Consider the following 13381-nt stretch of genomic DNA (forward strand, 5'->3'; position numbering starts at 1 on the left):
TAAAAGGGTAGGGTCGGATGGGAGCTCTTTGTAAGTATCACTATGTAGTTGACGATTACCTTCTGCAACGTAATCGGTAGTCGACATAATGACAATGCCAGCACCTTTATCTGCTGGCTTTATGACTATCTTTTCATTGTTTTTGGAGATTGTGAAGTGCTCGTCGCTCTGCCTTTGTAAGATTGTCCTTATGTCTGGAACAATTATATTTTTGTGCCACCTTTTCAATTTCATTGCTCACTTGTTCCATATAGACATGTAGATATGGATTGTCAACACATGGTGTCCAGGTGCTTTTTGGTTTAGGTAAAGTGAGTTGTGGTGTATTAGTATCGGTGTATGTGATTGTATGCGTGGTTGTTGGTGTTGTTTGTTGTGGCGTTGATGGTGCTGGGTGTACTTTAGCAAAGTGTGCCTTTAATGTCATTCGCCTACAGAAATCTTTTAAATCTTCTTTCAATTGTAATTGGTCTATTTGTGGAGCGATTGGGCAAAATTTTAAACCCTTAGAGAGCAGGTTTATTTCCGCCTCACTGAGGGAATGATTGGAAAGATTGATGATCCTGAGTTTAGGTAGATCTACAAGTTTGGTTGCAGTAGAAGTTCTATTGTTGTTAGTTTGACTATTTTCAACCTCAGCTGTGTTCATTTCCATGGAGGAACGGTTCTGCATGTAATGATGTCTGCGGTTTGTGTATTGTTTTTTACGATAATGTCGATTTTTGTGTTTATGCTTAAGTTGGTCAGAAGTGGTTTGAGAAGTGGTTGGAAGTGGTTGGAGTGGTTGGGGTGGTTGAAGATGGGGTGGTTGAATTGGTGGAGAAGTGGTTGGAAGTGGTTGTAGTGGTTGGTCAGAAGTGGTTGGAGAAAAGTGGTTGGGAGTGGTGGTTGGAGTTACCTGGTTATTGTTTGCAATGGGTGTATTCTCTTGAGATGGTTTTATATGCTTGCATAATATTTCATCACATTTAAGTTTCCTTTCCTTAACTTTAACAATGTCGTGTTTAGCAGCCACTAGGGCATGCCCGTACTATATATATATCTAAAATTATATCCCCCCCCTCTATTTACATGAAATGGTTTGGTCCATTCGCAAAGCCAAAGCGAACGGCTTGCGAGTACGGTGACAATCCCCCCCCCCCCCCTCTATTTACATGAAATGGTTTGGTCCAAAGCGAACGGCTTGCGAGTACGGTGACAATCCCCCCCCTCTATTTACATGAAATGGTTTGGTCCAAAGCGAACGGCTTGCGAGTACGGTGACAATCCCCCCCCTCTATTTACATGAAATGGTTTGGTCCAAAGCGAACGGCTTGCGGAGTTTGGTAAAGAAATCGCTATAGCGTGCACAAACGCGCAGGAAAGCGAAAGAATCGCAAATTAGTTTTAATTAGTTTTAAAACATAGTTTAACGCCAACATAGCGGCAACATAGTTTGCCAACGTGAAATAAATGAATACGCTCTCAAATGTGCCGTCCGAGGCAGAGTCTGTTCGGCACGTTCGGCACACGTGATAGCTCGCTGCTCTCTGATTGGTTGAATCGTTTTTTGGACATAGCTCGGTAACTACTTGTCCGATTAATATGAAACCTTGAAAAGGCACATCCTCAGGTCCCCAGCAATATACCTGGCAAGTTTAAAGTATATCGGACCCGTGGTTGTCGAGAAACAGCGGTCACAGACATACACACAGACATACACACAGAGATTACTGGAATTATAGATAGATTAGCTTATCATTGAATGAGCACATTATGTGGTGGTATTGTCCAGGATTCACATTCTTCCACATCTTCTCCTTCTTTTGGCTGATGTTCTCATTCAATTTGATTAGTTTTATTTTTACTTGTGTTATTACAATCTCCAGTAGTTGTTGAGCAGTGTTCCATAGCAGTAGATTCCAACGTGCAGTGATGACGTCATCATTGGTTTGCGTTGCGAAGCAAGATCGTTTTTTAATGAGGAGACCTTTAGGTACGATCCCTCGTTGTTTATATTCGTTTAGGTAAGTGAAGTGTAGTTCATGTCTTTGTCTTTTTTGCATCAATCGTTGAAGTTCATTGATCGTGGTGGTCAGGTATACATCGTTGTTGTTGTTGTTGTTGTTGTTGTTGTGAGCGCGATCGCCATTTCGTGACATGTCTGCTGTGATAGTAATGTAGAAATTTGGTTGGAAATTTGGAAAAACAAAGAAATTTGGACCTCTTGGTAAAAGCAAAGCACCCACAGCCCCACAACAAGGAAACTAGGATCCCTGGCTTCTATAAATGCACAGCAAACAAATGCATTATTCACAAGCATTTACTAGAAGGAAACAAATTCTGTAGTTCTAGCACTGGACAAAAATTCCCCATCACCTCCTATATGAACTGCAAATCTACATGGGTCATATACCTAATCACTTGCCAAAAGTGCACCAAACAATATGTTGGAAAAACTGAAAATACACTACACACGATTTAATAACACCCGGTCAGAAATCAATAACTTCCACACCAGTCAGGGCAAATCTCTACCTTACACGATACACTTTAATCAACCGGATCACTCTATAAATGACATTCAGATCTCTGCCATTGAATCAATCACAAATCGATCACACACCACGATTCTGAAACGTGAGTCCTTTTGGATACACAAACTTCGGACAAAAGTCCCTCATGGCATAAATTTTGATGACTAAAGCATGTTCCCACATCAACCCAATCAAATTGTTAACCGTAACCCATTCATTCATTCATTCATTCATTCTACCTTTATATGTCATTTATATAAATATATAAATATATTATATGAATATAAATGGGATATTAATATATGCTTGTGTGTTTATGTATGTATATCTCTATATTTGTATATGCACGTGCACCCTAACTGTAACGCAAACGGTCACTTCCGTTGAACTTGGGGCTGGTGAGTGAACTTTGGCGTGGCTCTTCCTTCTGTATGCATTTTCTACACACATCACACATCTCACACACATATCACCATACATACTTGACTGATATACATGCATGCTGTTTTTGTCGACTCACAAGAAGACCTTTGTTGGTCGAAAGCTTGTCGACAATTAAAGATCGACGTCCTGAAGCTACGTCCACGTCTTATTTAATCTAACGATTATATATAAATATATATATATATATGTATATATATATATATATATATATATATATATATATATATATATATATATACACACACACACACACACACACACACACACACACACACACACAATATATACATACATACATACATATATATATATATATATATATATATATATATATATATATATATATATATATATATATATATATATATTGATGTGAAACTTGAAAGGCAGCTAGCTCGCAATGTTCATGTAATGCTGTTGTCACCAAGTTAATCCATTATCCTTTTCTTTGTTGTAGACACGGTGAACGGGAATGCAGGAGTGGCAGGTGGAAAGTACTCCTGCCGGGAGTGCAACGCAACTTTTCTCTTCAAGTCGCATATGAAGCGACATATGAGGATGGAGCATATAGCACCAGGCAAAAAGGCAGATCCTTCGCTAAAGGTGCTGGAACTCCCTGACGCACCGCAGCCTGATCAGCCACCTTCGTCACCTTCACCACAACCCTCCGTGGCTCCTCAATCGCCTCCAGCACCACGCTCCCCAAGTTCTTCCCGATTCCCCCGCACTTCCAAACCAGCGATGTCTCTTCTCGAGTCGTTCGGCTTCCAAGTGGTGCAGTCTGCCTTCCTCGTGACTCCCGAGACGAGTACGGCAAGTGGTACATCAGCGGAGCCCCCGATAACACCGACATCACAGTGAGAAAATAATAAACAAATAAGATCGGTTCAACTTGCCCACGCACCTGCACACATGCGCAAACCGGACTAAAACTTCCACCGGTTGTGGTTCTTGTCTGTACACTGAACACACTGAACATTAGTGCGTCCTTCAATTAAGATTTGTTTCCCCCCCCCCCCCCCCCCCCTATATTAGCTCGGGATTCAGGCTCGATGGGCGCTGCATTTGGCACAAACACGCTTCAAAATATCTGAGTCCTCGACAGCAAACGACCCGAGAAAGCAATTTCCGCAAGTTTCTGTAATTAGACCTACAAGGGTGTGATGTGTCCATTTTGTTGAAGTGACCTGTTAAACAAAGGTGTTTGTATACCTGGATTTCCATGTCTATATGTACATACGATAGTTCAATTGATATTTACTGGTACAAATCATTTGTGCAGTTCTTACTGTGGCTGCTGTCTGGGGTGCAGCTCGGTACCCCCTCGACCCCACTAAATTGTCTTGGTGTCCAACGCCACACATCGACAATTGCTCAAACACTGTGGAAAGATTATTGTCGACTTATTTTACTCAACGAATGAACGTTTTCACTCCCTCCTCCTTTTAAATTTTTTTACTTCATTGCATAATTTTAGTAAATCAGGTTTACGCAGCAAAATTCCTCGCTACGTTTAAACCTCATATTTATAAGTAAGCCGTGCAGCTGCACCCGAGTTGGCTACGCTTTCCTTTCAAGAGACGGCACTGGGATACGAGATCTCAGGATCAGCCCGAGGTTGTCCGCAATCATGGATGTCTGAATTTGTGCGAGATGGACAAAAGATTCTCGGCTGGATTTTAAATTAGCATTTTATCGTAGTTGGTGAAACCATCAATGTAGGTGAAAAAAAGGGAATACAGGTAAAAATGAAGTTTTCCCATAAATTTGTAATTATACGTTTGCAGCGATGAGACGTTAAGTCGGGGCGGAAGGATAAAACCAACCAACCACCTTTAGAGGCCATTTTTCCCCGCAGAGCAGGGGTTGGCCTTTTTTGGGCACCGTGGTCCCCTTTTTGAAGCAATGTTTTATGGCCGGATGCCCTTCCTGCCACCAACCCTGTTAGTCACCTCTTGCGGCGCACAGGGAATTACCAGTGAACTGGTACTCAATTTGCCGACCTCGGAAGGATGACAGGCTGAGTCAACCTCCCTGGCATTAATTCAGCGATCAACCGGGATTTGAACCCAGGATCCTAGGATCCCAAACCAGCACCGCATCCGCTAAGCCAACGAACCCAGGATCCTAGGATCCCGAGCCGGCACCCTAACCGCTAAGCCAACGAACCCAGGATCCTAGGATCCCAAGCCGGCTCCCTAACCACTAAGCCAACACCAGGCTTCGGGGCGAAAGGATGATGGGCTTTTTTGCCAGACAGGTCACACCAGTAACGCTTTTGGATGAACTGTCGTCACATTATATAAGGTTTGAGGTTTCAATAAATTTACTGCAATTCCGAAAATTGGCATGCACAGGTTACCTTCCCACAACGTTATCAGGATCTGCCGACGACGAGTGAGAAATGCTGTGCAAACTTCACCTGTAGTCACGCGAGGCCTGCGTTTACGTGACGAGGCAAAACTTAAATTTCTAGTGTGGGTGGGATGAAGCACCCCTGCACCCTACTCTTCTTCATCCTACCCAACCCATAGACTTGTAGACCAATGAGATCTGTAATATTGTGTGAAATTACACTTTCATGTATCGGATTGCGAGACAAAGACCGTTTTAATTTTGCAGTTTGACATCCGATCGTGAGCCAGTTCTGAAAACCACAATGCATGTGTGCAAACCGCTACCATTGGCTGCGTTCTCCTTTGTCTGCTGAGTATCATGGTTTAAGTTTCAATAATCAGATGAAATCTGGAATGGAGGAATGAGAGAAAAAAAAAAATAGGGATAGTAAAACTAGAAAGTAGAACGTGACGTGAATGCATCGATGGATAGGCCTCCGCGCACGCTAGACGTCAACCTACTATTACGTTTGATCTCAATTTAAGGTCATATGTGAGAAAGAGCAGACAGGTAAGAAGAGAGAAACATCGCATGCTTCAAACTCGAGTTATGGCCTGTAAAATAACTTTCAAAGGGCACGTGACCTTTGACATTTCGAACCCAAAATTTCATCATTTTCTCTTCCTATTACAGTCCATGGTTATGCCAAGTTTGATCAAAATCCCATCAGCAGTTCACAAGTTATCGCGGTAACAAAACCCTCATGCACGGACGGACGGACGACCCGAAAACAAACGCTTCCTGTGCCTTCGGCAGGGAAGGGAAAGGGAATTAATAAATAAAAAAAGGAAATCGATGTTACGATGAGTTGAGGAGTTGAGATGATCGGCCGTGACCGTCGATGTACGGTAAACAGAAACAGTATGCCTGTATTTGCAATTTGTTTAGATTTTTATTGTTTGACCTTTGAGCACTCACTGTATGTACAGATACCATTTTCTAGTCTCCAATAATATTCTACTTACATTTGGCTTTATTAACGTTTCATGTTTTAACATTACAAACAGACGCCGCTTCACCGAAATACAAACGGTGCACGATGGGACAAAGCAGGCTGAAACTGCAGTGAAAAGTTGCCATTGGCCGATTCCATGGATCATACAAGCACATTCCTGATACACCTGGCTCGCTCAATGTGAGCAGCGCTAGAAGTTTCCATTAGTACACAAACCGGACGAGAAAGGGGTAATCGGTCTCGGGTTGCGTGGCGCCAGGGGGACGCTCGTTCGCCACAGGTGGGACGCGTTTCTGTTCTCGAGACATTTACAGGTTTTGAACTTTGCTTATTTCATTCCCTTTCAGCAAGCAGGTTTCACCACCTTCAGGTAGAAGCAAGCTCTTCAAAAATGTCCACGTACGGCATTACTTTCGACGCAATCCCACAACACATGCATTGTATGCATTTACGCAGGTGCTGCAGGTGGCCTCTTCGATAATCGCACGTAAGATGGAATATCATGGGAACTGTGACGAGCACATGTCAAGGCTTCAATTTAGCTTCGGGAAAGTGTGCTTCATTCCCCTTGTACAGATAAGCTTTCACCAATTATGCAATAAATGAAGTCATCAACTCCGACTCTTGTTTATTTGAACATGATGATAGTTGGAGTGTGATCGTTTTGGAAAAGAACCTTGATGGATGAAATAATACAAGTGTGTCGTTTAACTTTTGGCCTATTTATCATTTTGTTCCAAATCCCACAACGGCAGGAACGTATGGCACGTCCTGTGAGCGTACGCCTCGCTGTTACTGCCACGGTCAAAAGTTCTCCAGTGTGTACAAGTAAAAGACAACAGCATGTGCAGCCAAACGCGCCGACGGATATAGCATGGCGGTCAGTCATTGAAATAAAGGAACAATTAGAAGGTACCGAGGGCTTCTCCAAAGCGCACCTTTTGACCCCTGTCGAGGCTAAAAGTAAAATCCTTCGGAGCCTCGAAGATGACCACAATGGTGGATCCCAAGTTGAACTCTCCCAAGTCTTCGCCTTTCTTCAGCTCTATCCCCGGCTCCTCTGCTTCCGGGGAGTAGCTGAAGTTCAAAGAGCTTCCCTTCATGTACCGCGGCTTGTTCGTTTCGAGGTCCTGGAGACAAAACGATCACTTTAGTCCCCACCACTTGTGGCTGGAATAACATGAGGGGAGAAGAGTAAACATGTGCAAATGGTTTCAGGGAAGCGCTCGACTTGCCGCATTGGCTCATATCTTGCTCGTTGTTTCAGATGAGAAGAATGAAAATATGCAGATTATAAACATGCAAAGTTGCACAAAACTGCTTGCCACAATTCGTACTTTCATTATGAATAAACTTGTTTCTAATCACTGACCTTTGAAGATTAGTTCATGAAGAACATTACTTATTCCAAAATTAAAATCCACTCTGGCAGCCCCCCCTTCAAACATGAAAAAGAACCTAAATAAGGAGATGACATCATGACATGCGAGCACATATGGTTTTTCAAGCCTGTGATGAACCTGGACAAAACTCAATTCCAAGAACATGGACATTGCAAACTCTTTTGTGAATTGTAAACTTCTCGTCTAGAAGCTAGCACGTATTAAAGGATAAGATGCATATTGAACTTCGTACTGCTATTGTAACTCTAATCGCATACTGTCGTGGCCAAAAATATTGGCACCCTTGCACTTTTTTCAAATAATGCACCATTTATTCCAGAAAATTGTTGAAATTAAATAATATTTTGGTATCCACATATGTATGTATTTCTTTGGTTTGCAGTGGAACAAAACAAAAAAAGTTTTAAAAATTACTAAATCTTAGCTTATTCCACACAGAAATCCTAAAATTGGCCGGACAATATTATTGGCACCTTTTATAAGTTGTTAGAAATAATTCGATTTCAAGCTGGTGATTCTCCTTTACTTTGGAATTGAACTCACCCGTGGTGAGAGTTGCAGGTGCCTGCAATATAAAAATCGCTCATTCAACCAGTTTGAATAGAGAAAAGACTGTTTTGTGTCACTGTGTGTACCGCAATGAGCATGGAGAAAATAAAGAAAACCAAAGAATTGTCTGAGGAGATCAGACACAAGATTGTAGCCAAGCATGGACAATCTCAAGGCTACAATTCCATCTCCAGAGACCTTGATGTTCCTGTGTCCACCGTACGCAATGTTATCAGGAAGTTTAAGGCCCATGGCACTGTAGCCATCCTCCCTGGACGTGGCCGCAAGAGAAAACTGGATCGAAGATTGCAGCGAAGGATTGTTTGAATGGTGGAGAAAGCACCTCAATTAACTGCCAAACAGATTGAAGCTGACCTTCCGACACAACGTACGACAGTTTGAACTCGCACCATCCATCACCAACTCAATGAAAGGGGGTTCTATGGTAAGAGACCCAGGAGGACCCACCTGCTGAGAGAGACACATAAGAAAGCCCGACTGCAGTTTTCCAAAACACACCTGAAAGGCCAAAATCCTTCTGGGAGAATGTCCTGTGGACAGATGAGACCAAATTAGAGCTTTTCGGTAAAGCACATCATCTCTATGTTTACAGAAAACAAAATGAAGCCTTAAAAGAAAAGAACACCTTCCCATGTCAAACATGGAGGAGGTTCAGTGGTGTTTTGGGGTTCATGTGCTGCCTTGAATGTGTGCACGGCAACATGAAATCAGGAGATTACCAAGGCATTTTGGAGCGCAATGTTAAACCCGGTGTCAGAGAGCTGAGTTTCCGTCGAAGGTCATTGGTCTTGCAGCAGGACAATGACCCCAAACACACTTCAAAAAGCACCCAGGAATGGTTCAAGACAAAACGCTGGACTGTTCTGAATTGGGCAGCAATGAGTCCAGATGTAAATCCCATTGAACACCTGTGGGAAGATCTGAAAACAGCATTTGGGAGAAGGCACTCTTCAAATCTGGGAGAACTGGAGCAGTTTGCACAAGAAGAGTGGGTCAAACTGCCAGTAGAGAGGTGTAGGAAGCTCATTCATGGCTGTAGGAAACGCTTGACTGCAGTTATTTTGACCAAAGGCTGTAATACCAAATATTAAGTCGAGGGTGTCAATCAATAATTTTATCAATGCCATTTCTTCTTATTTGCTGATTTAAAAGGATATATTAAGTTCTGAATCAAAAACAAAGGTTCCGTGATATTAACAGTTAAATAAATAATTGTGGAGACCAATTACTTTTTCAATTTCAACTTATTTTTAGAGAAAATTGTGGGTTATTTGAAAAAAGTGCAAGGGTGCCAATATTTTTAGCCACGACTGTACGTCTCAAAATCATAGAAATAAGCATGGCGGAGACTATCTCCACCAAATTGAGGGATGAATACCCATTTGTATGAATAAATACCCATTTGACATCCTGCATACCCATTATCCTGGATGTGCTGCAAACTCCCTTCCTGAGGACCCTATCGTGGTGCTTTTGAGCAAGTTAAAATACGGCACACAAGCACTACGTTGATGAGACTATGATGCATTTTCTTTCTCCAGAGTCTAAGGCTCATGGAGGAGCTAGAACACAAATCACCCACATACAAGCAGAGAAACACATGATACGACACCGGACTTGACCAGACAAAAACACGAGACGACACCCGACTTGACTTCAGACAAAAACATGACACGACACCGGACTTGACTTCAGACAAAAACATGAGACGACATCGGACTTGACTTCAGACAAAAACATGAGACGACATCGGACTTGACTTCAGACAAAAACATGAGACGACATCGGACTTGACTTCAGACAAAAACATGAGACGACATCGGACTTGACCAGACAAAAACACGAGACGACACCGGACTTGACTTCAGACAAAAACATGAGACGACATCGGACTTGACTTCAGACAAAAACACGAGACGACACCCGACTTGACTTCAGACAAAAACACGAGACGACACCTGACTTGACTTCAGACAAAAACACGAGACGACACCGGACTTGACTTCAGACAAAAACATGAGACGACACCCGACGACTTCAGACAAAAACATGAGACGACACCGGACTTGACCAGACAAAAACATGAAGCAGCACCCGACTTGACTTCAGACAAAAACATGACACGACACCGGACTGGACTTCAGACAAAAACAGCCACCGAGCTTAGGGGGAGTGATGGAAGGTCCCGGGATGTATGGGAACCAGTGACACCATCCTTACGATTTTGCTTTTCTCTCCACACTCAGCGGAGCAATTGAGGTAAAATTTCCTCATCGCCATGGATGCCAACGAATGGGTTTGTCTGTCCTCCATTCTCTAACTACAACCCATTCACCCCCAATCCCCATCTCTAAAAGCTGATTATTAAGCGACGAAGCAGCACGTACCATCCTCAAGTCTTTTGTACGACTCGGCCGGGGTCAGAATCGAACTGCTAACATCCCAGGCTCAGGGTGAATGCTCCAACCGTTATTCCACAGAGTCTGGCATTGCAGTATGGACACCTCCACACCAGAACTATAAACAACTTCATACATCTTGCCTGAAAATACCTCAATCACCTTCCCCCTGCTGGACAGGTACAGGCCAGGCTAAATTTTGTTTTGTACAGGTATGTGTGTTTAATCATTTTTATTTATCATCGATTATTTTAAAAGCTTGTTTGATTAAAATAACGTTAGTTCAAAAAGAAAATAGAATGTTGGACTGTGGTTACGAGTGTATTTGAGGTTATGAGGGTTACGAGTGTTAAAAGGCTATGGAGCAGTGCCAAAGTTTGCTCGGATTCGCACGACTCCAAAAAACGAAAGGAAGCTGCCAATTACGCGTTTGTATTCAATTTCCAGATCACTTATTTCACAATATTAGCCGAGGACACGACTCTAATCAGGCTTCAGACTCCGGAAGTTCGAATATTCACTTAAATATCGAGGTTAAGGGTCAAGGATGAGCTGCAAAGGTTAGAGCAATGCCAAAACCTACGTACATAGCGTCACGTTACCAACAAATGATGCAAAATACTCGTCAAAAGAAAAAGAATAAAATTAGCACAACAACAACAACAACAACACCATCTCTTATCCTCCCCCATCCAAAACCTTGATCTTTTCTACCCCCGCTAATTTCGGTCCCCTTGTGTTTTATACCTCTCCCCCCCCCGCCCTCCCCCTCCCACGCCTCCTGCCCCCAAGTCCTCTCCCTCCCACACTTCTCCCTGCTCTCAAATGTTGTGGTTGTGTGCTTCCCCTTCTCTCCCCATCTTGTCTTCCGCTCCCTCTTTTTGTGTGTTTTGTTTGTCTGGTTGATTTGTTTGTGAAATAAATGTTAGCACTTTCACGAGCCTCGATTCAGTATCCAAAAAAAACAAACAAAAAAAACAAAACAATCCCACTTGTATATCTCGATGGAATATACAAACCGTGTCAAAGTAGATCTTGATGGACCCAACGTTGGTAGCTCCAACTGCGGTGAAGGAGAAGAAGCCATGCTCCCACTCCCCAAGCAGTACGACCCGCTCGTTGAGGCAGAAAAGGCCCTTGATCCAGCGTGCCACTCCAGGACTAACGGACATCAGTGACCCTGAGGAAACATTCACCTTATTGCAATCAGAAACCAACAGCTAAGATATGTCCAAAGAAGGAATATGGAAAGGAACACTTAAAATTTGACACATTCGGGAGTGAAGGATGAATTATGGCCAAAGGATCCACTCATTGTGCAAAAACCAATGGCAAGGTTGAACCCAGCCACATGGCCTAGTGGTACGCACACTCCACCTCTGAGCGATCTATCCTGGGTTTGAAACCGGGCCCGGCTACAAACCGTCATCCTGGTGTTCCACACGCAGGGTGATTTATCAATGAGTGTGTGCGGTCTCTCGGATGGACATTAAACTGGGAGTCCCATCTGCCAGCATTAGTTGGTGGACATTATGGATCCCATAGTGTCCTTCGCAAAGAGGAGGCAAGTTATTACCAGCACTAGAAACAAATGACAAATTCCTGCACTAGCATCCTGTGATGGAGTGAGGAGCCATCCCAGGTTGTAACCCTAGCCAAGAAACTGCTTCGACAGAAATGATGCTCTCTCATAGAATAAGGTAGGTGATGGACCCAACCGCACCACTCGTCCCCATGCCTCAAAACGCAGTCCGAGACTTGTACCAATAAATAAACTGCGCATTAATCTCGTCTCACAACCACTTCCCATCAATAAGATGCAACAAACGTTTGATGCACCCGAAACTCCACTGAGCTTAGGGGAAATGATTACTTTAAGGTGTCGGGAAACCAACCAAAACCACCACCGTCACCTGTCGTCTTCTGAATGTCTGCTAACCCAGACTCACTCCACCATCCTCCCCCTCCCACCCATACCTATTTCCATAAAAATAAAATCAAAACAAATAATCAAGAAGAAATTTGGCCTATGTTGACCTCAAAAAACCTTGGTGGTCGAACTCAGTGACCAGATATGCAAATCCTCTTCAAATTTCAAGTCAATCGGATGAAAATTGAGGATTTTAGAAATTTGACAAAGTTGGCGACCTTTAGCCTATATTGACCTTTTGACCCCAAAAACAATAAGCTTCTTGCTTATGACCAACTCTACCATTTGGTTGAAGTTTCGTGAAGATCGGTTGAAAATTGTAACCTGTAGGCGACTGACAGACAAACAAAGACAGAATAACGCACAAGACCAACCAATATACTTGGAAAATCTTCGATTTTCGCAAGTAACAAACAAACAGACAGGGATGAAAACATAACCTCCATCCACCTTTCGTGGCAGAGGTAAAAAGTGGAGCCGTATTCTATGGGAGAGTTCACTTCACAGACAAAGCCAGTCTCACGAAGGTAGTTTCTTCCTCGGCCCCCCCAAACTCCACCTCCCTTGCCCAGTCCCCACAAGCCAAACATCAGGTTGACCCCAACGTGATGGTTTATAGCTCGGCCGAGATTCAAACCCAGGCAAGACAGCTCAGCGGGAAGTGGGCATGCACCTAGCGAGCCCTGATCTTATAAAGAGTAAATGCAAAATTTGTCGAGTTGAAGAAAAGAAAGTTTCACCATTTCCTCTGGTGTGGTTTGGGATAG

General features: G+C 43.1%; 2 protein-coding genes across 9 annotated transcripts in view; one reads left to right on the top strand and one right to left on the bottom strand.

Moving 5' to 3' along the window:
* The window catches only part of LOC137439424 (POZ-, AT hook-, and zinc finger-containing protein 1), an 89372-nt gene extending 82439 nt beyond the window's left edge, over positions 1 to 6933 (top strand). For all 3 annotated transcript variants that reach the window (XR_010986926.2, XM_068135163.2, XM_068135164.2), the window contains one exon: positions 3418 to 6933. Coding sequence is in view for 2 of the 3 variants with exons in the window: in XM_068135163.2 (XP_067991264.1) it covers positions 3418 to 3821 (404 nt within the window). In the remaining variant the exon portion in view is untranslated. The remainder of the gene's footprint in view (positions 1 to 3417) is intronic.
* The window catches only part of PISD (phosphatidylserine decarboxylase), a 74001-nt gene continuing 66849 nt past the window's right edge, over positions 6230 to 13381 (bottom strand). For 4 of the 6 annotated variants that reach the window (XM_068135167.2, XM_068135166.2, XM_068135170.2 and 1 more), the window contains 2 exons: positions 11704 to 11864; positions 6230 to 7442 (listed from right to left, as the gene is read on the bottom strand). In XM_068135167.2, coding sequence (XP_067991268.1) covers positions 7218 to 7442; positions 11704 to 11864 — 386 coding nt within the window. In that variant the 3' untranslated portion in view covers positions 6230 to 7217. Of the gene's footprint in view, positions 7443 to 8732; positions 8816 to 9004; positions 9149 to 11703; positions 11865 to 13381 lie in introns of those variants that run through there. The other 2 variants (XR_013621374.1, XR_010986927.2) reach the window with 2 other exon arrangements.

This window comes from Myxine glutinosa, chromosome 14, assembly GCF_964187855.1.
Source record: "Myxine glutinosa chromosome 14, kmMyxGlut1.1, whole genome shotgun sequence".
Lineage (NCBI taxonomy): Eukaryota > Metazoa > Chordata > Myxini > Myxiniformes > Myxinidae > Myxine > Myxine glutinosa.